A 24,941-nucleotide genomic window follows, 5' to 3' on the forward strand; every position below is an offset into this window, starting at 1 on the left:
TAAATCAAATGATATAGAGCCATAGTATACATGTCATGAACTACCCTGATCAGAAAAACGTACAATTAAATGGGTGGTACCTCATATACAAAGAAACACACACACACACACACACACACACACACACACACACACACACACACACACACACACACACACAACACACCTGCATTCAGATGCTTCTTATTAACTTTTAGACAATGCATAACTAAGAAATGGTCTGTGGCCAATGGAATGGCTGCTGACTGTGTACGACAATTATACACAGTTCGCCTATATCACACCCGCCTCCCAACATTCCGGGACAGTAAAGTAAGCTGTCTTAGGTTATTGCAGGAGGGTCTGCACCCCCGCTGCATCCCCAAAACCCCCTGCAAATTAAATATATAAAGTCCAAGATCGCACTACACTGAAGACAAGGATAAACACCCTCAGCACTCCCACATCTACGTGAGAACCGCCTGGTGGGATACACAAGTAGAGCTTCTCCATTCTTTTTTATAGTGGTGCTACAAACAAACAGGAAGTACCTCACTTTTGATCATGTAAGTTTTGTTATTTTAAGTTTTCATTGTTATGCAGTTTCGTTGATCTAGTCTCAATCATTTCAGATTCAAACATATGGGTTTTCAATTATTTCACGTAGACCCATATATATATATATATATATATATATATATATATATGTATACACACATATTCAAAGTTAGAAAAAGAAGAGATACTGTTTGTTTTGAGCAATTTAAGTGGAGATTTTTCTGACTAAGTCCTTCCTGATATATTATACATTCCACAATGTGAATATGAGCAGAAGAGGATTCTTCCCTCATTTGCGTTTTGGTAATACAACATAGGTTCATAGACAAGTACTACGCTAGCTGTCCTTACAGACCATTTTCAGCCTATCCAATTTCCTTTCAAAGGTAATAATCAATTCCTGTATCTTGTGTCTGGGAGGTAAATACCTTCATCATTATATCAACAAAAATGGAATAGAATTCTTGACCATCTCACCTTTATTATTTCCATCTGCTTTCTTGAGTTTGAGTTTATGCCTTGTTCTCATATTTCTTCTTATCTATCTTTCTTATCAAGGTTTGTTTGTCAGGCACTTGGTGCTGGAGTCTGATTGGGTCAATCTTGAGATGGTACTGAAGAACAAAGCCCTCTCAGGTGTAGATGGTGAGTTTCTTTCAACTAACACAACAGTTTATTTCTCCTATCTGTAACAGTAAAAGGAGTAAAGGGCTTACAAGTGCCACACTTTTACCTCTCATCTGTCTTGTAGTTGCTATAAAACATGGAACTTAGTCTTAGAATAACAGGGTACAAAGAAATTCTAAGTGGTCCCTTTAAATACAAATTTATTTATGCTTATTTCCTCTTGATATCTGCTGTATCATCAACTCATGGCCACAGCCTTTATGTTGGACATGATTACATCACTAGCGATGTGACAGCAGCTAATTGTACGAGATCGCATTGTGAGAAAGGGGAGTTAGAAGAAAGTATCTGGTAACTGAGTCATGACTGTTTGGTAGAAAAACACCCATTCTAAGGAAAGTGTGTGTTTGTGTGTATTTGATATTTGTTTTCAATTTAGCGAGTAAGTGTGTAAGTGTGTGTGTAAGTTCTATCTATGACAGAAGAATGCCAAAGAAGCTGAAAAGTAAGGTGTACAAGATAATGGTGAGACCAGTACTACTGTATGGTACAGAAACCTGGGCAGTAAAGGCAGAACAGGTGACGAAGCTAGAGGTGATGGAAATGAAGTGCCTGAGAAGGGTGGTAGGGTGCACACTGTGGTGCAGACGAAGAAATGAGGACATAAGAGCAGAAGCCAAGGTAGCTCCAACTGCAGAAAAGATCAAAGAGAACAGATTACGATGGTTTGGTCAGATGTGTAGAAAAGCAGACGACAATCTGGTGAGGATGGTTTGGGATAGACAGGAAGAAGGTAAGAGGAAGCGAGGACATCCAGCAAAGAGGTGGCTGGATTGTGTGAAAGAAGATCTGTGATTGTCAGGCATGAGTGTTGAATAAGGCAGGAGTGTGGCACTGAATCAAGAGAGGTAGCAACACTTAACACGATACCCTGACCCCATGTAGAAATAATGGGAAAAAGGGGGCTGATGATGATGTGTAAGTGTGTGTGTGTGTGTGTGTGTGTGTGTGTGTGTGTGTGTGTGTGTGTGTGTGTGTGTGTGTGTGTGTGTTGAGGTGCGGTGGGCTTTACATGAGGAATACTGTAGCTGTGAATGCTGCTGAGCAAGCATACAATCTAAAGGACCACACCCGAGACTGAAAAGTGTCATGTCTCAATGATGAACTGCAATGAAACAATTTAAGAGGGTTTGAATGCTCATCTTAGACTTTTTAACTTTTTATTTTATTGAGTTATTTCAATAGCTGGGAAAGACAATTACTATACTATAACAAGATGTACTTTTTTGTGGATAACAATGAAGTATCCTCAAATCCAACAGTATTGCTTTATTAAATCAAAGTAGCTGTTGGCCCTAATGTGGAACCCATTATTACACCTTTGTAAATGTCTCCAAATTTGTGCAGCCAATACATTATTTTGTCATTAAAAAGCTTCATATCTGAGATGGCTCATGTGGTCTTTGATGCCACGGGTGAAATAGTGAAAGATAATGCAAAAGCTAGAAAACATAAATCAAAAAGAGCATGAGCGGCAGTCTTGCATGAGAGGATATTGGCTTACAGGTTAGAGGGTCCCTAACATTTACAGTACACTGCTAGTCTGAGCTCACACAGGTGTGCTGTAGTGTGTGAAATACTGCACATCCATCCTGCAGTAAAGTCTGTTGAAAGCTGATATAAATTAAAAACGACAACCTGTCTACCTCTTTGTTAGCTGCATGTCTCTGTGTGGAATAATGCAGCAGACATGCTGTGAATGGTGGCACTTTCATTAATAGGTGGTCTGGTAATGTCCACAGTCTTTTCATTGGTTACTGTTGCTAATGGTCACTTAAGGAAATTAGCTGTTTCCAGCTCTGACCTAATAACCAAATTATATCTAGTTGTGTTACTGTTTTTTTGGCAACTTGGGCACCTTCCCCATGGCTGCGTGCATTTTTTTTTTTGCTCCATTTAGAAAGGCATATGTTTGCAAATCATTTCTTTTATAGATGTCTGTGGCTTCTTGCAGACTGTACTATAGAAGTGTTCACAAAATCAAGCAGCACAGCTGAGAGACGATTTTTGTTGGCAAATTTGGTTGATTCTTAGATCAAATATAAAATAAAACTGCTGTTACTGTTTTAACTTTATTCAATCAATTTTAAAAACAAGATGGACTATTGTAACAACAAAGGAAATGCATTTTTCAAAAGATTTATGTAATTTAAATAGTATCTGGAGTGCTTGGCATTTGTAAACCCTTGCTATTAGATGAGATCAATCCTCCCGACTGAAGGCAAATAAGGAGGACTTCTATGACAGTGAGAGCTGCAGGCTTAGACTTTTTTGATTTTATTTAGGTTTTGTAAAAAATATTTTACTTTATGTTTATTGCACCAGTTTATTTTATAACTCTAAATAAAACACAGTTATTCTAGCTTTACCATTTTATAACTTCTGCTTTTTTTTTTTTTTTTTATTTTTTAAACTTATTTTTCTGAATGGTGGTATTTCACAAGCTTTCTGGGAGTGGAAGGAATTAAGTCATTGTGTATGCAAACTTAATTTAGCTACCCAGATTTTTGACCAGGTGTACCCACTTTTGAAGAGCAATTGTCCAGATTTTAGAAGTACAGAAGGTGAGATTTTTTTATTTATTTGCAGTTATTTTACCAGGATAGTCCATTGGGCCAAAAAACCCATTTTCAATGGAGTCCTGGGGAGAAAAGCTCCAAGAAGATACAATGAAATTTACATTGAGAAAAAAAAATTTACATAGAAAAAAATGTTTTTTTTTTTACATAGAAAAAAATGTTTTTGTTTAGAAATTACAGAAATATCAGAAAAACATTAAAGTTATGCTTATAGTTTCTAAGTAGATAATGAGTGTACAGTACAATTTTTGAAATAAAGTAGAAGTATAGCATTACATTTAAAAGCATACATTATTATGAGATTAATAGGCAGTCAAAAGTAAAATTATTAGCAGCAAGGTTGACACTGAAAGTTCAGATTCTGAAGAAGAGTGACACTTTAATGGTTAGGACATATGAAAATCAGGAAACAGCATTTCATTAGGAGAAAAACAATTTCTGAGGTAATGCATGGCATTCTGGGTGTAGAGTAGAACCATTTGTGTGGATATTTTGTTATATTTTAGGGCAGCAGTACTACTACGTTTATATTAGTGAATTAGCAGTTTAAGTATAGTTCAGGGTATAGAATAACCATACAACCATACATGGATTATGAAAGGAATGGATAACAAAAACACTTTCAGAATAAATTAAAAATGGATATTTTACGCAAAATATCACTTTTAAAAAGTGGCATAGCTGGTGATATTTCGGCAATGTAAGTTGCAAGCACTTATGCACAACAAGGGAGGAAACTATTTTGCAGAGCATCATGGGTAAATGGGGAAGACTAACAGCCTGGGAAAGTTTCAGATGCCAAGCAGACTAAAGTGCGACAAATTCAGTTCTTTTTGTTGACAAGGATAGACCTCCTCACCTCATATGTATGTATGTGTGTGTGTGTGTGTGTGTGTGTGTGTGTGTGTGTGTGTGTGTGTGTGTGTGTGTGCGTGCTGCTTTATTATATAGCATGTGTTATATTCATTGTTTTTTTTCTCTGAGGTGGTAGTTTGCTGTGACTTACTCCAACAGAACTATGACTATATTTCATTACAGTGACGTGTGAATATCTGCTTTTGTAGCTTGACCCTTTACACACCACTCGGCATTTCCTAAGTATTCTGTATCCCACATTTTAATCGTAGCAGTGCATAGCTTTTCATCTCGTTTTTAGCAAGCATAACTCACCTAATTCTTCTTTCATCCAATCTGTCCCATCAGGCCTGTAACACTCTATATGTTCTGTAACCCTCTCTATGTTCCCCTCTTATCAAATGCATCTTTAATCTCTACAAATTTTATTCATTGTACTGCTACATGTCACATCAGTATAAAATGATACCATCACTGATTGATTTGAACTAATTTGATTTATTTTATTTTTCATGTCACATCAGTATAAAATGACACCATCACTGACTGATTTGAACTAATTTGACTTATTTTATTTTTTACTGTTTCTAAGGATTTAACTGTTAAATAATTCCTGTTATTACAACAAAATGGCATGAGATCTCCATGAATTGTATTTTTCCTGTCCTGCCAAAAGGTCACCCCATTTCATTCTTTGTAGCATCAACAATAAGAATGGTATTTGGGCCTCCCAGAATTTAAGGCTCAGGCCTCATTGCATGTTCTTCTGCAGATGAAATAATGTTCTCATATCTATAAGTCTGCCTTTTTCTAAAATCCTGCAAATAAACAGCATGTCTAATACAACATGATCTCCACATATTTTAAAAAACTGTTTGACTTCCATGGCCTCAGGAATTTTCAAGGATGCACCTTTTCTATATGCATATAACATTGTTTTATCCAATGTAGGCGTATTCTTTTGTCATAATGCTAAAAACCTTATTAAGCAAGTTTGTTGTCAGGTGAGCTGCATTTTTCTGTCTAAAAAAACAGAAGTCTTCATCTGACATCTGTTCCTTAAGGATACAAAAGTGTTTGCATCCTTTGTAGCAAATGTAGGGAACTGCACCAAATAACCCCTTAACACTTGATCAATTTCATTCTTATTTGAATCCCACCCTATCTAGTAATACTGTAAAATGTTCACCTGGAAATGCCAGTAGTGTCTCCTTTCATTATTCACCTGCAACAAACCAGTCAGGATACTCAGGTAGGTGTCAAGCAATAAGTTATTCAGATGGCTGTACCTCATGCACTACCCTCTGATCCTGCCAGCTGTACCACCAAGCCACGGCCATGTGGCATGTGCTTCTGTGGCTTAAATATGCACATGTTCATGCCAGCACAGATGTAATTGATAATCAAAGGGATGAGTTACTAGATCGAACAACATCTCTTAGCTACACCCATCTTCAAATGAAAAAAGAAAAAGAAAACTTTACTAATTTGCTCTCTGATACATTGCTCAAAGCAACAGCCTTTCTTATTCATTTCTGCACACAACCAGCACTATCTCCCACATTAAATACATTAAGGTGTATATAGGCAATTATCTCTCTGGACTATACCCGGTTTTTACCCGGTTTTTGTAATATTTTCCTAACAGGGAAAGCAACAGTACAGTCCCTGAGCTCTTTTCCATAGTGGAATACCATTCTTCCTTGTTTTTGGCTTGACAAATGTCTGAGGCTTAAAATACACACACGCAATACACACTCCAGTAAATTATACATTTTCTTGTTATGTAGTACCAACTCACTGCCAGCTTGTACCTTTCTGTTTTTAACCTAACAAAACATGCCCCTCACATCACAACTGTATAAGCCATTTGATTTTGCAGTGCTACAAGCAAGATTATGTTCCAGCATCAGTATTCCCTTATACTCCAAATACTGTCCAGCTCTTCTACATTCATGGATGTAATGAGCCATCTATATTACATCCTTGTCTCAACTCGTGAACACACTTGTAGTAATGTCCTGATCCTGCTTAAATATCAGACCTCATTTCCATGGACACAAACTCCAACGTCCACCCCTCAGAATAATGAAACACACAAGATGAGACTAAAAAATAGAGGGTATAGTGAGGAACAGATTCAATGTGCCAAGCAATGTGCACTTAAGGGTACTACTTTCAAGGCATATAAAAAAGTAGAGAGTTGGTTGAAAGGTTGGATTTCTCTGTTGATTGTGAAAAGATTTATTTTGTTACTAGATTTTCATCCTTTTCACAAACCTTAGTGAATATTGTTAAAAGATTTTGGCATTTAATAAGTGAGGATGAAAATATTGGCCATCCACTTCCTAAGTTTGTCACATTTTCATTTTGTAGAAGTAAACATCTTAAGGAAATCCTAAATTATAACTTTGAGTCCAAGATTATGTCAAATTTGCCTTGTAGAATGTTTTCATGTAGTCACTGCAGTGTATGTCCTAGCGTTAAGGAACTTATCAAGCCTTGTTATTAATGGCAGACAATTTGTTTCGAAGCACTTTTTTAATTGTAATTTAACTGGGGTTGTGTACATTTTGGGTTGTAATTGTCCCAGACCTAATGGTATGTGGGTCAGACGAAGCGTACTGTTAAGTTAAGTATCCTTGAACACCTCAGGGATGTGAGGAATCGCAACACTTTGTCCTGTAGCTAAACATTTAATTGATGCACATGAAGGTAGTGATTCTGGGCTTTTTTATTGTGTAGTTGCCAATCTTTGCTACCTAGAGGGGGAGACTATATAGCTAAATTGTTAGAGTTGGAAAAAAAGTTAATTTTTAAATATCAGACTTTATTTCCCTTAGGTCTGAATCAGGAAATAAACATTTAAATGTTTAAATACTATATATTTCAATTAAATAGATGAGTGTTTGAAATTAAAAATACGCTTTATATAATTATGTTTTGATATTAAGTTTGATAGGATTTTTTGTGTATGCAGGGATTTTAATGATGTGTCTTTAATATTTAATATGCAATTGTTTAATTATTTAAGTGGATCTTGATATTTCTGTAATTATTTATTTGCTGTTTGCCTGAATATAAATGTGGCTGTGTGTAGTGTTACTTTGATCCTTGAAGGTGAACTGCCAAGGTACCAGACCGCTGTAACCATAATAAAACTGGAGGTGCTGGTGCTGATTCTGTGTGTTTCCTCATTTCCATGGACTCTACTCACTTTTATGTAATACTTTTATAAGACCATAGAACTTATAGGTTTGAAGCCGCTCAGAAACCCTACCTTCCTCTCTTAACAAATGCTGTTGGACATGCACCACTGACCATACCGCTCAACTGTACAGCTTTTTGCATAATGTCCAGATTTTTGCCTCACATTCTTGGTCCTTTTTTCATAAAAAATGTGGTTTTCTAGCAAATTAATGGCAAGTCATTAAAGACTGAAGTTAGAAAAAAATGACAGACATTTGAGTTTCAGACTTCATACCCTTCGGAAAATTCATGCTAATGCAAAACCTGTTATTCTATCAACTTTCTAAGTTTGTAAGAGCAATATTTATAAAAGTTTTTTTAGCGCTTTTGTCCCCTTTTATTTATGGCTTTGTCCAGATGTCTTGCTCTAAGAGGTTGAAGAGGTATGCCACTGACCATTAACATTCCCTTCCTTAAAAGCAGATATTAGGCAATATGTTCTGTACTCCCTTGCATACTATAACCTCTAAAGAATTTCCTCTTTTGCACACAAATTATTTTATTCTCTGCCTAGTTTACTGGCCAAAGCTGAAAACTTCCTTGTAGACACATGTAAATCCAATGCAGCACTACCAGATATATCAAAGTATACCACCAGCGTAAAAATTTTTTCAGACATGAGTTGCCCCTTCTCCCCTTCATTAATGAAAGGTCTGGAAATGACATGCAACATACCGCAGCATATTTTAGAAGATGCATTTTTGCATAAAACAATTAACGTAAAGAGAAGAAAAATGCTCTGTTAGAACACTTACTTTTTCTGGACACTGTGGCCTGAAGATATCTCTGACATCAGGGGGTGGATGAGGTTTATTCTTTTTTCTCAATGTTTGTGTTAAAGTCTCTACCCTTTTTTGCACCGCTGCAGCCTGAGTACGAGTTAACGTGGCAAGTAGAACTATGGTCTCCTCTTTGTCTCCAGCTGATTCTCCAAGGAGCTCTGACAAGCCAGCTTCCTTTAGCCATTCTGCTTCTGATTCGCCCTCTGCATCAAACACAGTAGAAACGAGTAGTTATGTGTCGTTAATAAATTATGAAGTGCGTGCAGTGTGTAATGAAATACACAAACACCTTCTAATAGTGGTACTGAAAGGAGAAGGCTTTTTCAAACGGATCTACTTGAAATGCCCAGAGATTTTAGGAACCTGTGAGATGCTGCTTTAGCTTTTGCTAATATAAATCATAAAACAAATAGGTGAAAAGTTGCAGCATAACTGGCTTACATGTGCCTGAGCTGTGACTGATTTAGAAATTTCCAAATGTACCAGTGACTGAATATTAGCGCATGTTAGCTAGCATAATTCTGTTCTCAGAGGTGATGGAGCTGATCATCCATCGCAAACAGTTCTGTTATCTGTACACAAAATACAAAACTATTGCAGGCAATAAAACAGAATTACCATGAGAAGGAACAGAACACAAGAATTTGAATGCTTGCCAGGTAAACTCTCTTCCTGCAAATTTAAATAAATTAAAGCATCAACTGTTATTTATACAAACTTTATTACATTTTCTTGACAGGTACTTTATTTATTTAATAACTTATGTCGAACAGGTTTGTGTATTCTGCGATGGTGCAGCGGTAGCGTTGTTGCCTCACAGCAAGTGGTTCTCCCGTTCATTTCTTGGCTGGAGTGCAGGGAGTGCCTTCTGTGTGGAGCCTGCATGTCCTCCCCGCAGTTGGGTGGGCGTTTGAAAGACATGTGTAAATGGGCGTGCCTTCGCTGAAGGTTGAAAATCGAGCTGGCACCTCAGCATTCGTGAAAATCTACTGCCAATCATTAGCAGACCGGAGTTCCGCTGTGGCGACCCCTAACTGGGAAAAGCCGAAAGACGACAACATGTCAAACAGGTTAGTAGCAGTATGGTTTCATGCCAGGAAAGAGCATTATAGATGCAGTGTTTTCTCTGAGAGTGTTGTTGGAGAAATACAGAAAAGGTCAGAAGGAGTTGCATTGCGTCTTTGTGGACTTAGAGAAAGCATATGACAGGGTGCCTAGAGAAGAGTTGTGGTATTGTATGAGGAAGTCAGGAGTGGCAGAGAGGTATGCAAGAGTGGTACAGGATATGTACAAGGGTAGTGTGACATTAGTGAGGACTGCGATGGAGTGACAGATACGTTTAAGGTGGAGGTGGGATTACATCAAGGATCAGTTCTGAGCTCTTTCTTATTTGCAGTGGTGATGGACAGGTTGACAGATGAGATCAGACAGGAGGCCTCGTGGACTATGATGTTTGCAGATGACATTGTGATCTGTAGTGAGAGTAGGGACCAGGTTGAGGAGACCCTGGAGAGGTGGAGATATGCTTTAGAGAGGAGAGGAATGAAGGTCAGCAGGGCTAAAACAGAATATATGTGTGTGTAAATAAGAGGGAGGGTAGAGGAATGGTGAGGATGCAGGGAGTAGAGTTGGTAAAGGTGGATGAGTTTAAGTACTTGGGATCAACAGTTCAGAGTAATGGTGAGTGTGGAAGAGAGGAGAAGAAGAGAGTACATGCAGGGTGGAATGGGTGGAGAAGAGTGTCAGGAGTGATTTGTGACAGATGGGTACCAGTAAGAGTGAAAGGGAAGGTCTACAAGAGGGTAGTGAGACCAGCTATGTTATATGGGTTAGAGACGGTGGCATTGACAAAAAGGCAGGAGTCAGAGCTGGATGTGGCAGAGTTAAAGATGTTAAGATTTGCACTGGGTGTGACTAGGATGGACAGGATTAGGAATCAGTATATTAGAGGGTCAGCTCAGGTTGACAATTTGGAGACAAAGCAAGAGAGGTGAGATTGCGTTGGTTTGGACATGTGCTGAGGAGGGATGCTGGGTATATTGGGAAAAGGATGCTAAAGATGGAGCTGCCAGGTAAGAGGAAAAGAGGAAAGCCTAAGATAAGGTTTATGGATGTGGTGAGAGAGGACATGCAGGTGGTTGGTGTGAAAGAGCAAGATGCAGAGGACAGGAAGAAATGGAAACAGATGATCCGCTGTGACGACCCCTAACGGGAACAGCCGAAAGAAGATGATGATGTCGAACAGGTTAGTGGACTGGGTCTCAGTTGTCTATTTTTATCCAAGACAAACTCTATGTTGTTCTCGGATTCCTTTGCTACAGAAAATAAAGAGTGGTAGAAAATGATGCGTGTTAGCAAAGGTCACCAAGAACCTATAAATGAAAGAGCATATATTAAGACAGGTGGACTGTCCAGCATCAGACCAAATGTTACCAGAATCAGTTTATTAAGCTCTGCCAGTCAGATGTCTTGGAAAACAAAGACAAATAAATAAATAAAATTGTCTGCCTGCATTTTCCTGATCCCCAGGATGCAGAACAATCTCTATTCCTGATAAAACTGAATTCTAGCAAAACTGAAGAGAATGCTGACTTCATGCTCAGTATGATCCCCATAAGAATTCAACATGCTGCACCTTTAAACTAATCTGAACAGAAAGAGCAAAACAAAAGACACAAGCAAGGCAGATTATGCAGTTTAGGTTGTCTTAGAGACAGAGCAGAAAACAGCGTAGAAGTTTATACTTAATCATATTTTGTATTCCGCATTTTGAAAAATGCATTCCTGTGCAAATTAAAGGTATGCAGACTTGAATCAAGGCAGACATTTAAAGTGTAATCTGTTTCCTAATTCCCCAGTGCACCACACCTTTCCTATAATGTGATCTCATTTTTTTGTATCATCATTCTCAGTAACAAGGAAGGACTCCTTTATCACAAAATATTACAAAAAAGTAGAATTTTAGAGATACATTGCATCAATCTTAATGACTGTATCAATGCCAATTATAGTCCGTTTTAATGGGGAACAAGTCTACACAGCACATTTCAAACATACTGCCAAGCACCTCCAATGACAGATGCATTATAACATGTGCAGTGTAGACTTATCAAGAGACTAAAATATATAAATAAAAATATATAAAAGTAGATTAAAATAAATTTTATTAAAGCTGTCCCAGCACTAGCTTGCTATTCCACTGCTTTCATGCAAAAAAAAGAAAAAGAAAAAAGAAAATGGCTCCAAAATCACGTACCGCGTGGCCCAATTTATAACCCTAAAACATACTTAGAGAGTATAATCTCTGATGTTAGAAGGTTGGAATTTACTGTTTAATTTGAGATAGTCTGGTAAAAATGTCTTGCTAAGACACTCAAAATGTGGTTAGAGAATGCTTTATTGCTTGGCTTTACGGCTATGTTAATTTGCAAAGCATCATGGTTAAAAACTAAAATGTTCAAAGTACAATTAATTCCATAATCATGATGGCATAACACTTCTGCTGCAATATGTTAATAAAGTGCACTGTATTAGTGATGTCTGCATTCTCTTTATGAAATATACCCTCACAGTCAGTCAGTTACTGTATGCACTACAGTTAACCTAGTACTTAAATTATTTGGTTCCATTATTTAAAGGAATTAATGTTACTGTATCAATGTTTAAATAATTCTATGTATTTACTTGTTTTACAACATAGCCAACAGGGAATCATTATTACTGGCAGAGGTTTAAGGTTGTCCATGCCGAGACCCTAACCTACCCTGGGATTCATTAACATCTACACTAAGTGTACATCGTTCTGCGTGAACAGACAACACAAACATAACTCACACCTTCTTCCCCTTAATTTTAGTCTTCTTACTGATTTTCTTGCAGTCTTAAATATCAAGGGGGATTTATAAAGGTTACAACAAAGTGTAGACTACATGTGCACTTAGTGTAATCTTTCTGAATGACTAGAAAGCACCAAAAATATGGTAGGGATGTTTTTGAATTCAGATTATGCACTCTTAGGGCCAATTTAATACAACCTACACTAAGTGTACATGATATGTATTCAACAAAATTTTTAACACTTTTTTTGAGCTTTCTAGTCACTCAGAAAGATTACAGTAAGTATACATGTAGTCTACACTTTGTGGTAACATTTATGAATCTCTGTCAATATTTAAAGCTGCAAGAATATCAGCAGGAAAACTAAAATTAGGGGGAAGAAGGTGTGAGTTATGCCTGTGTTGTTTGTTAACTCAGAACAGTGTACACTTAGTGTAGGCTTTATTGAATCCAGGCCTAGTGTATGCACTAATGAATCTGTCCCCTAGTCTTATGCAAAAAGAACATATACATTTTGCAAGAGTCATAGGAAAATTGCAGTGTCAGAGTCTTTCTCAGTTCATAAGCATAGTAAATCTGACCCTATTTTTGGGCCATTGTCCCCTATTGTTTTAGACTACAAAACTCAAGGCATTTCCATACATGTACATACACACACACACAAACATGCGTTATATTTTGTCTCTTCTTAGTTTGATTTTCAGCCAGTTTGTGGAAACAGAGAAAAACTGACACATTACTGTAAACTTAATTGTGTAAGGTAAAATATCATATAACTACATAACATAAGTTAATCTCATAGCTGAAGAGCAGATGCTCAATGCAAGTAAAATTTCCATATTAAATGACTTTAGTTGTTTTAAATATGCCATCCAATTATTTAACACAGTAATGTTGTTCTCCAGCTAACCCCGCTGTATTAATAGGATGTTTGCTAGCAATTAAACTCTGTAAATCATCAATTATTCTTATTAAATTTGCAAGTTACTTTAGGTAGCATCTTTTCATTAACCGAAACCGGTTTTATCACATCCAAGATACAAGCGATTTGTTTACATAGGTGACGTGTGAAACAACTCTTTAAATCACCAACACATGTCTGAGGTGCAAGTATTACATTAACATTGAATTACTAACAAATGTTTAATAGTTTTGCCCATTATGTGTCACAAAGCCAAATAACAACACTTAGTGAATCAAGATGTGTCTTTTACCTAAAGGTAATGACTGACTTATGACACTGGCAGCCACATACAGATCGCAATGGCAAAAATCACAATGTCTGGCATGTGTCTATGTCCTTTGAAAGAATGCTCATTTAAGTGAAAACTCATTTGACTGAACTGATTTGATTTGATGAGTGTGTTTTCTTATACTAGCAGTTCTTAGGGAAGTGAGTCTAGTGGAGTATGTGTGGATTGCAGTGGTCAGTACCTTCTTGTACCCCTAGATCTACAAATGTTTGTGTTCGCACCCCAGCACTGACTCAGCATGTGTGGCACTTCTTTTCCTTTTTCCTTGGTTGAATGACCATGGAGTTACTATATATAAGTAAAGGCTGTGTGTGTGTAGGGGGGGGGGGGGCAAATCCAGGGGGCATGCATGCAAAACTATTTCATGGTACATTTGTTTTGGAGTAGGTTTCTATCAAATGAGTTTTCAGTAAAATAAGCTTGACATTTTCAAATAAGCATTCGGTCAAATGACATAGACCCCCATCTGGAACACCTCTCAAATAACCAGGCACAAGACCTCAAGCCATTGGGTATATTTATCCCTTTAGTAATGGACAAATAAATGCTTATACCCTACTATTAGTACAGCCTAAATTACTTTTCATCTTACTGGATAAAAGTCTTCAAGACACTGGGTCTTACATTTTCCTTTACTAATGTACAAATTAATACCCATAACCTAATATGTGGACGCTTTTTTTTTGCTGTCTTGCTAATCAGATGCCATATGTAATTGAGTATGCCTGCCCAACACATGGAATGACTTTCTAAAGCTTGATTATCAAACATATTGACTTAAATTTTCTCAATGGCATGTGTGTGTTTGGGATGCTAACATGAAATTACTTTTTAACCACTGCTTCCATGTGCTCAGAAAGGAAAAGTATTATAAAATTACATCTTTACATAACGTATTAAATGCAAAAAATACTTAGTTGGCAGAAATAACCACCAATCTAACATTCAGTACTTGGCTACTTCTTAACACACAAACCGTTGAAATACTTTGATTTTCTACATACTGCACTTGGAAAAAAAGAAACAACAAGATAGTTTAGTGTTGAATGCAAAAATAACACACACAATAGTGTTATAATCAGGTTTACCTGTAATCAATTAATTGTACATTTTAAAAGGTAACAGTATTACAGTTTAATGTATTTTTAGTTAGTTTCAAACTCCCTTTACTTTGTCAGTTACTTAACCACCCTCTGTAATTCATCATTTATTATCTGCAGTCTGGTAGTTTCTTAATCCAACACCCTGAGTCTGTGTTAAAACTGGGAGAAAGGGGGTTGATGATGATGATGCAGTTGGAATTATATCCACTATAGCAAAGGAAACATATGTTAAAGGAGGACTTGCCCAGCACGTTGTTAGCTGTTTTGAAAACATTTAAGTGCAGCCCAGCAAAAATATCATAGAGTAAAATGATACCCCTCAACCTCTTAATTTAAAAAAATCTGGACAAAGCCTAAAACAACAGGGGACAAAGGCCCATTAATAGGGACAGACTTTAAATACTGCGCTTAGGAACTGAGAAAGTTTCTAGAATCATAGGTTTTGTGTTAGCAGGCATCTTCTAAAGGATAACAAATCTGCAAGTTAAATTTATGTCATTATTTGGTGGCCTCCATCCTCAGTGATTTGCCAGAAAGCCACACATTTTATGAGGAAAAGAATAAGACAAAAGTATGATATGGACATTCTGCGAAAATCTGGACAGTTTAGAGGAATGAAAATATCAGAAAAACCTATTTTACAAAATGTTGCTACACTGGCCTATGACATGCTTAGAAGTCCACAAAATTGTTTGACCAGAATCTTAAGGGTGTACTTGCTGCCGCGGTCTTCCAGATACCACATTTTAACACAGTCATACGAGTCGCTCTTAAGCAGACACCCTTTTTGCTTTTGATAGAGCACTACTGTAACTGATAGTGATTAACACACTACATCTTTGATTAATTACTTTTTTTTTTCAGAATTTAGGAAGTTAGATCAGAAAGATGGTAAGGGCAGTTTAATTCTGTGATAGGCCTCTCGGCAGCATTATAGATTTATCTCAATAGCAGTCCATGGTGCAGATAAGTTAACAAACAAACACTCTTTTCAGTAGTGTGCATACTGTTTTGTCATTAATCTGAATTAATGTGAACAAGCACCTTTTCATTCCTTATACCTCCTTGCTCTCCCTTCTTCACTTACTTCCTTACTTCTAACAAATGCTCTTCAGTAACTTTCTCTCTGCATATACCATAAGCCTGTTTTCAATCACTTTATATTGCAATCCCTATTAGTATTAGACTAAAGTACAGTTTTGTACCTACCATAAATGTAGATGTTCGAGGATTCCATTGCTGCAGTCCTGACTATTGGGTATAGTCCGCGTCCCAGTCGGCCCGAATACCAGAGTATAAGGCTGACGTCGGTCATGGCGCCTTAGACTGACGTCAGTACGTCAGGGTACTAATGCGCATGACCGACGTCATTTCCTCAGTCTTTTCTTGCCCCAGATGTCAGAAGACCCAAAAAGACAAGTCCCAAAACAACCTGCACCAAAAACATGTACAATATATACAACAATATATACAAAAATATAAGCATGTAAACTCACCTACACAACCACCCCTAAACACAGAGGGGAAGGAGGGAGGGTAAATTGGACTGCAGCAATGGAATCCTCGAACATCTACATTTATGGTAGGTACAAAACTGTACTATGTTCTTCGTCTTCCATTGCTGCAGTCCTGACTATTGGGTAGAATCCCAAAGCAGAGGAAAGGGAGGCTGGCAAATTATAAGGAAGTAGGAGCTGATAACATGCCTTGCAAAACAGCAGTGGCAAAACCAGCCCTAGACTTAGAGTAGATAGGAAGATGATAATGCTTGGAGAAAGTATGCACTGAACTCCAAGTAGCTGCCTCCAAAATATCCTTAGTTGCCACCCCCCTTAGGAATGCTGTTGAAGTGGCAGTAGCCCTAGTGGAATGAGGCCTAATCCCAGCTGGAATCTCCTTGCCATGATGGGAATAACAAAATGCAATGCAAAACCCAATCCACCTAGAAATAGTTTGTTTTGACACAGGCTTGCCCTGCGAACTCAAAGCAAAAGAAACAAACAACTGCTGAGACTGTCTAAAATCCTTAGTCCTGCTTAAATAATAACGCAATTGCCTGTGTACATCTAAAGTGTGCAAAATCTTTTCCCCTTTATTTTGGGGGTCTGCATAGAAAGTAGGCAAATGAATAGTTTGGTTTAAAGCCACATTAGAAACCACCTTAGGCATAAAGGAAGGATTAGTACGTAATGATACCCTATCCTTATGAAAAATCAAAAGGGCTCTACTGCCATAAGGGCCTGCAACTCAGACACCCTTCTTGCAGAAGTAATAGCCAACAGAAAAGCAGTCTTCCATGACAAGTATTTCAATTCAGCAGTAGCCGCAGGCTCAAAAGGTTGTAGAGTAAGTTTTTCCAACACAAAATTGAGATCCCAAGCAGGAGTAGGAGCTCTATTGGGGGTCTTATATTCTTTGCCCTCTAAGAAACTGCTTGAACAAAGGATGCGAAAACAATGGTGGGTCACAATCATAGTGAGCTGAAATTGCTGCAGCATGAATCTTAATGGAAGAGAAGGACAAACCTTTGTCCAATAACTCAGTAAGATATTGAAGAGCCACACTCAAATTAGGCTCAGAAATCTCCAAATTCTTTGCTGTACTCCAAAATAAAAATCTCTTCCATTTTTCTGCGTACACTTTCCTTGTACTAGGTCTTCTAGCTTCCATAATCACATTTAAAACTTGTTGAGGAAGTTGAGACCTGCTGTGTTTCAAAACAGAATATGCCAGGCTGTTAGATGAAGAGAGTGAAGCTTGACATTGAGCAGATGACCGTCCTTCTGAGATAACAGATGAGGAATCAAAGGTAAAGGCCATGGAGGCTTCCTTACCAGACTCCGTAGTAGTGGATACCAGTGTTGCCGAGGCCAATCTGGAGCTATCAAAATCATCCTTGGCCTGTCTTGTCTGACCTTTAATAATACCTTTGGAAGAAGAGGCAGAGGTGGAAAGGCATAGACATGAAGGTTTTTCCAACTGAAAGACAGAGCATCCACTTTCCAAGCTGTGTGATGAAACCCCTTTGTGCAATACTTTGGCAGCTGGTGGTTTAGTGGAGAAGCGAACAGATCTATGTCTGGAGTTCCCCATGACACTGTCAATTTCTGAAATACATGAAGATCCAGTTTCCACTCGTGGGGATCCATGATTTGTCTGCTTAACACATCTGCTAGGGAGTTCTGTGCTCCTGGCAGAAACCTTGCCTGAAGAGTTAGTTGCAGGCTTAACGCAGTCTCCCATAAAATCATTGCTTGCCTGCATAGAGGATAAGAATGTGTTCCCCCTTGCTTGTTGATGTACCACATGACAGTTGTGTTGTCTGTTAGAATCAACACCTGCCCTGGAAGAAGTAACTCCTTGAAAGCCATCAATGCAAACTGGACTGCTAACATCTCCTTCATGTTGATATGTAGATGCTGTAGTCTGGCAGGCCACTTGTCTTGTATCCACTTTCCATTTAGATGAGCTCCCCAAGCAGTGTCCGAGGCATCTGTCGTTAAAATCTGACTCGCCTCTGGCCGGGTCACAGAGAGTCCCTTGTTTAGGTGACATTCCTGAGCCCACCACAAGAATTCCTTTTGAAGGCAAGGTATTATTTGAATGACAGTGTCCAAATCCTGGCAGTGCTGTGTCCATACATTTTGAGATACCATTGCAGCTTCCTCATATGCAGTTTGGCATTGGGAAGCACCAGAATACAAGATGCCATGAACCCTAATGCTTGAAGGACTGTCCTTGCAGTCAGCACGGACTGATGAGATAGTTGATGGAAGTAAAGTGACAGACTCTTTTGTTTGTCCGGGGTTAAAAAGGCCATCTGGGCTGCTGTATTCAGTCTCACACCCAGAAAGCACATGTCTTGAGAGGGTACTAGACTGGACTTTATTTCGTTCACAGAATACCCCAGGCATCTTAGCACTGCTATGACATATTCCAGATGCTGTAGAAGGTCTTCCTTTTCTTGAGCCAGAATCAGGCAGTCGTCCAAGTAAGGATAGATTTGAATGCCTTGAAGCCTGAAGTAAGCTATCACTGGAGCCAGAACCTTTGTGAATACTCTGGGCAGTAGATAAGCCAAAGGGCAATGCAGAGAACTGATAATGAAAATCTCCAGTTCGAAACCGCAGATACTTTCTGCAACCTAGCCTTATAGGCACATGAAGGTAAGCTTCCTTGAGATCCAAAGTTACCATCCAGTGATCTTTGCCCAGCAAAGGTAACAGTTGTTGTAACGTCAACATCTTGAACTTGGGAATGTCCAGATAAGTGTTGAGGATAGATAAATCCAAAATTGGTCTCCACGTGTTCCCCTTCTTTGGTACTAGGAACAGGCGAGAATAAAATCCGAAGCCCCTTTCTGATACAGGGACTGGCTGAATGGCCCCTATCTGGAGTAACTGAGAAATTTGCTTGTGAGCCTCTTTTCTTTGTGGAGGAGGAACATCTGGCATGCCTTTGAAAGGGGGCAGTGTGTGGAAATAAAATCTGTAACCGTGATGAATGATATCCAGCACCCACCTGTCTTGAGTGACTAAATCCCAATTTTCTTTGAAAAGAGACAGTCTTCCTCCCAAAGGAGCTGCCAGACGAGAATCCACTGGCAGCTGAAAAGGCAGGTCATTGGGTCTGCTTACGAAAGGACTGACCCCTGCCCTCACCAGAAGTCGGAGCAGGTGAACTGTCTGATCTAGGCCTAAACGAACCTTGAGCCCTGCCCCTACCACGTCTAGACCTACCCCTAGACTGGGAACCATAAGCAGGATATGTCCACCCCTTAGCAGGCCAATTTCTACTAAACTTGGAGGCTGCACCTGCAAAAATCTTTAACAGTCTGCATAGACTTAGCTTTGTCCTCCATTTTCTTTAAAACTGCTTCCACAGGCGGTCCAAACAACACATCAGACTGTAAAGGAGCATCCAAAATCCTGGTCTTAACATGCTCAGCTAAATTCTGATCCTTCAACCAGGCATGTCTGCGAAGGACAGAACTAGTAGCAGCCACCCTCGAGGAGGCCTGAACAGCATCAAAACCACACTGCAAAGAATGCTTACCCACTTGTTCAGACACATGAACCAAATCCAGCAATTCTTTACACTCAATACCTTCCGCCAAAGCATCCACCTTAGATTTCAATTGTGAAAGGAGATAATTCTGATATTTTAGCATATGAAACTGACAATTCAACGCCCTCATGGCTAGAGTGGAAGAAGTATATACTTTCTTACCCCACCTATCCAAAGCCCTTGCCTCTTTATCAGAGGGTACAGGATTTTTAACCACAGAAGCTTTAACACCTTTAGGCCCCTGAGAAACAGTTTCTGGGTCCGCCCTAGGACTCTTAAACAAATACTTATGAGCTTCGGGCACCCTATAATACCTATCAGGCTTAACAGGAGCAGGAGGCAAGGAGTCAGGGTTCAGGGAAGCCTCTGCAAAAACATCCTCCACCACATTCAACACAGGAGGAATAGCTAAGGGCCTATGCTGGGGTAAAACCAAGAATTCCCTAAGCCTTTTCCTGGAATCAGAGTAATCCTGGCCTTCCCATTTAAAGTGCTCCCTCATGGAGTGAAGAGTCTCTGAAAAAGAAAAATCCTCAGGAGGAGAAGCTGTAGGAGTGGAATCATCCACATCAGAATCAGAATAAGTAGGAAACTCTTGCAAGTCTTCCACAGAAGACTCTGAAGCCTGTGAACACTGTTCAAAACTATCAAACTCCTGGTCCACCCTAGGCCTCTTATCAGGCGGGGGCATAGAACCTCTAATCAGAGTAATCAAATCTTCTGCCATTTTAAGCATATGTTTCTTAGGCACAGAGCCCGAAATGCTAGGAGAAGCCCCCACAGAAGCTGAACTTGGCCTACCTCTAAAAGAAGCTTTGGCAACAGAAGGAGAGGCCCTAACTACCTTGGGAAGAGAGGGAAGAACAGTTACCTGAGAAGCCCCCTCAGCCTGGCCTACCTCCTGAGAGGGCACATCCTGTAACAGTAAAGTATCAGCCTGAGACTCCATAGAGACTCCTGGCAAAACCTCTGGCTCCCCTGAGCCTTCTAAAGAACCGACGTCCGGGACTGCCGGTTCCTCACCCCTAGGCTTCATTGTTTTGTCCTTGCGCTTCTTAGATGAAGCGGGCGTCGGAGCATCCGACGGCATATTATAATTGCAACGCTTCCCAAACACTAACCTAGCACAATCTAGCCTCCTCTTAATAGTGCGCTTGTTAAATCTAGCACAAGAGCGGCAACCAACAACGTCGTGCTCAGGCCCTAAACAAGGTATACACAATGTATGATAATCCCTATGCGGTATCTGCTTCCCACAAGAAATACAGTTATTCACTTTTTCTGACATCCGGTTAAATACTGAGGCAAGAAAACCAAAATGTTCCCAACGGGTTACTTAGCCAACTCTGTTTCGGTCTGAAACTCCGGTTTCGGAAAATCTCAGAACGCCAACCTGCACTCGCAAAATTGCTTCTGCATCGGACCATGCGGCAAAAAAGACTGAGGAAATGACGTCGGTCATGCGCATTAGTACCCTGACGTACTGACGTCAGTCTAAGGCGCCATGACCGACGTCAGCCTTATACTCTGGTATTCGGGCCGACTGGGACGCGGACTATACCCAATAGTCAGGACTGCAGCAATGGAAGACGAAGAACATCTTACCTTTAATTTCTCTACAAACTGTGTGCAATTTTTCTAAATATTAAATGATTGTCATATAACTTGTATAGATTCTTAACTTAAGTTTATATATTATGTCTAATTTGGGTTACACTTCAAAACATCTAAAACTCATAACATCTAAATTCAAAACATTGGGACCACAACACCTAAAACCCAAAACATCTAAAACTCATAACATCAAATCCCATAACATCGGAAATGTATAATATGGAATAGCGTATCATGAAACGTGTAAATGTCATAGTTTAATGTGTTATTCTTGTGGTATCAGTATGAGATGATGTAGTTTTTATTTATATAGTGTAGGAATTTATACTATTTATATAGTGTTTATTTTGCCACTCTGTATGTGGTTTTTAGGCTATAAGTGATATAGACATTATGTGTACATTCTTTATGGTGATCCCAATATACTGGGGTTAGGAAATTAACTTTTTCCTATTTGTAGTGCGATCTCGGAGTTGGGTACATTTAATTTACAGGGGGGGTGTGGGTGTGCAGGGGGGCATGTGTTTGTTAGTTTGGTGTTGTTATAGATGGAGGGGATGTTAATTTCATGCAATTTGTAGTGTTCAATGTTGTGATGCAAAGTTACGATGTTATGAGATTTGATGTTATGGGTTTTAGATGTTATGGGCTCGATGTTTTGAATTTAAATATTATGCATTTTAGATGTTTTGAACTGTAACCCTAATTTGTTATAATTGTTTAAACTTCAGATATTTTTGTTTTATCTTTTAAGATTGTAAAATTATTCTTAAAATGTTTTGTAATAATTTGGAGCTTTGGGTCTATATCTGAACTTTCTAAACTTCGGCTCCCATATGTTCAACAACATATGATTGATGTTTAAAAGTTCGAATATATAATAAAACACAAAAAAAAAAAAAAAACTTACCTTAACAGTCCATACCCCCCACTACTTAAATATACCAACTCCGAGATTACACTTCAGTACAGAAAAGGGAAATTCTCCCATTCTGCACCGAATGGCGCCATTACGTTTAACCTTTGAACGCTTGAAATTTCAATCATATAGTGTCGACCACATGCCATTCGAAATTTCAAGCGTTCGTGGTTCTAATAGGAACCTGGAGCTTTTCTATTCGGGCCTCCGCTGAAAAATGGCTTCTACCCAGTTGGACTTTCCTGGTAATCAAATGTCAAATAATTAATCACCAAATAAATAAATAAATAAATAAATAAATCTATTATATTTAGATTTAGTTCAGGATTTACAGTCTACTCTGTCCTGAGCACATTTCAGCTAATGCAGCATTCTTGAGTCAATTAAATACACTTCATGAATATTTCCAGACAAACTGCTGCTAAGAATGATCATCCTTTAGGGACTGTTTGGTCTTCTACTTGGATACACCATTCTATCATAATATGGCTGACAAAGTTTTGGGAAGACACACATATTTCACAATCTGCAGCCATGTAAACAAGGTCTCACACAAGTTGAAAAGCTAAACATTTTCCCCTGAAAAATAGCCATCCTAATACTTGCCTCATCTTCTCCCAGAGTATTTGGTAATATTATGATGTACTGTTCTTTTTCTAGCACCTGTGGCAAATTATAGTCAGTTAAAAATGCTGATTAAATATGTAATGTGGGTTATCAAAAGTGCACATTTCTTTATTGGTCCATGCAAATAACCTATCAATCATTGATGACAGAACCATTAGCCAATTGTCAATAGGGCTGGTAACTTACTCCTATCCAAACTCCATCTCCTTTTCCTATCAGCTAACAACTTGCTGAGTGAGTCCTCCTATATGTTGTTAGCTTCACTACAGTGATAGAATTCCATTATCATCATCATCATCATTGCTCCCCACCCCCACCCTTCTCCCATTTTCAATACAGGTTCATTTAGGACTCCCATCATGAGACACACTAACATCCCTCTCACCAGGCTGATTAAGGAGAATCTCACAGTCAGTGGTTTATCAGGGGCTAGGATCCACCACATTAAGCATGCACTCGTGTCACTGGACCACAAGTACCAGTACGACTCAGTCATAGTCCATGTGGGTATGAATGACCTGAGAGATACCACCTTAGAATATATGAAGAGAGACATCATGGAGCTCTTAGAATATGTGTCCCAGGCTGGTATGAGCCTAGCACTGAGCAGCATTTTGCCTCCTCCAAGGACGATGCTACAATACGAACAAAAAGATGAATGACTTTATTAATTGGCTTAGTTTCTGGTGTCACTCAAGGGGAGTGCAATATTTGTCAGCATGTAAGGAGCTGGTCAACACACTATGCTGCTTTGCCAAGGGATGGTATGCACCTCTCCACTCTAGGCTTTCAAATATAAGCTAAAACATTGTCTTCCCCAATAGTGGCTTTTTTAGGCAATGCCAAACTGAAAGTACTTCTGACATAGCAAACCAAAACCAAGAAAATCTATGAAGGTATTACTGCTATATACTAGGAGTCTAAACAACAAAATCCACTCCCTACAAGCTATCCTCACTGAGACATGGTTTAAAGCCATGGAAAGCACACTGATAGTGCAAGATTATAGTGTCTTCCACACATTTAGACCAGCTACTACACAGAGTGTCTTGATTTACATAAAAAATAAATATACCTCAAGGCTGGTCAAACAGGACAATTCACTTGAGCTACTCCATGTTCAAATTACCACAGGCAAAATCCAATACCACTTCCTTGCAAGCTATAGATCCCCCTCTATGAACCATGAACCCCATACCATGTATTTAAACTTATTGGAAACACTCACCATCCAACTCAATACCATATTTATTGGTGACTTTAATTACCTCCACTATCAAAACATATGGTCACAGAGATTCCTAGATTTTGTAAACACTCCCTGGACCAGACTGTTAATATACTAACCAGGGGTGCAACCATACTGGATCTGGTCCTGACTAATATGGGAGAGTGCTGCATGCACCCTTGTGTAATGTCTTCTTTGGTAAGGTCAGACTATGAAATGGTCTCCTTTGAAATAAAAGTAAAACTTGGACCCTTGGCTAAACCTGGAATATTCACGAACTGCTCCAAGGCTAACTGCCTGCTATTAAGTGATAACCTGGAAAATTCTGAAGCTCCCATAAACCCTGAGAACACTGTTGCCTATGCAGAACTGGTCACAGAAACTCTATACAAGCATGTTAATGGCTGCATAGAGGCAGCTGAACTCACCAAGAAGAAGTGCAAAACTAACTCAAAAAACAAGCACCTCTGGTGGAATCCCAAAATCAATAGGCTGTATAACAGAAGGAAGAAAAGCAAGCCAAAAATCAGACGGTGCAGCACCCAGAAGGATGAAAGCACTCTAGAACAACTCAGAGCACAAATAAAGTCTAACAAAGCCAAAT

The 24,941-nt window shown here is 38.9% G+C and overlaps 1 protein-coding gene across 1 annotated transcript in view; it reads right to left on the bottom strand.

Annotated features, from left to right (window-relative positions):
- The window catches only part of ARHGAP18 (Rho GTPase activating protein 18), a 965,702-nt gene that overhangs the window by 647,981 nt on the left and 292,780 nt on the right, over positions 1-24,941 (bottom strand). The window contains exon 3 of the mRNA XM_044064446.1: positions 8,663-8,892. Within this exon, the coding sequence (XP_043920381.1) occupies positions 8,663-8,892 (230 nt within the window). The remainder of the gene's footprint in view (positions 1-8,662; positions 8,893-24,941) is intronic.

Source organism: Protopterus annectens, chromosome 1.part0, assembly GCF_019279795.1.
Source record: "Protopterus annectens isolate FY-2018-M chromosome 1.part0, PAN1.0, whole genome shotgun sequence".
NCBI lineage: Eukaryota > Metazoa > Chordata > Ceratodontiformes > Protopteridae > Protopterus > Protopterus annectens.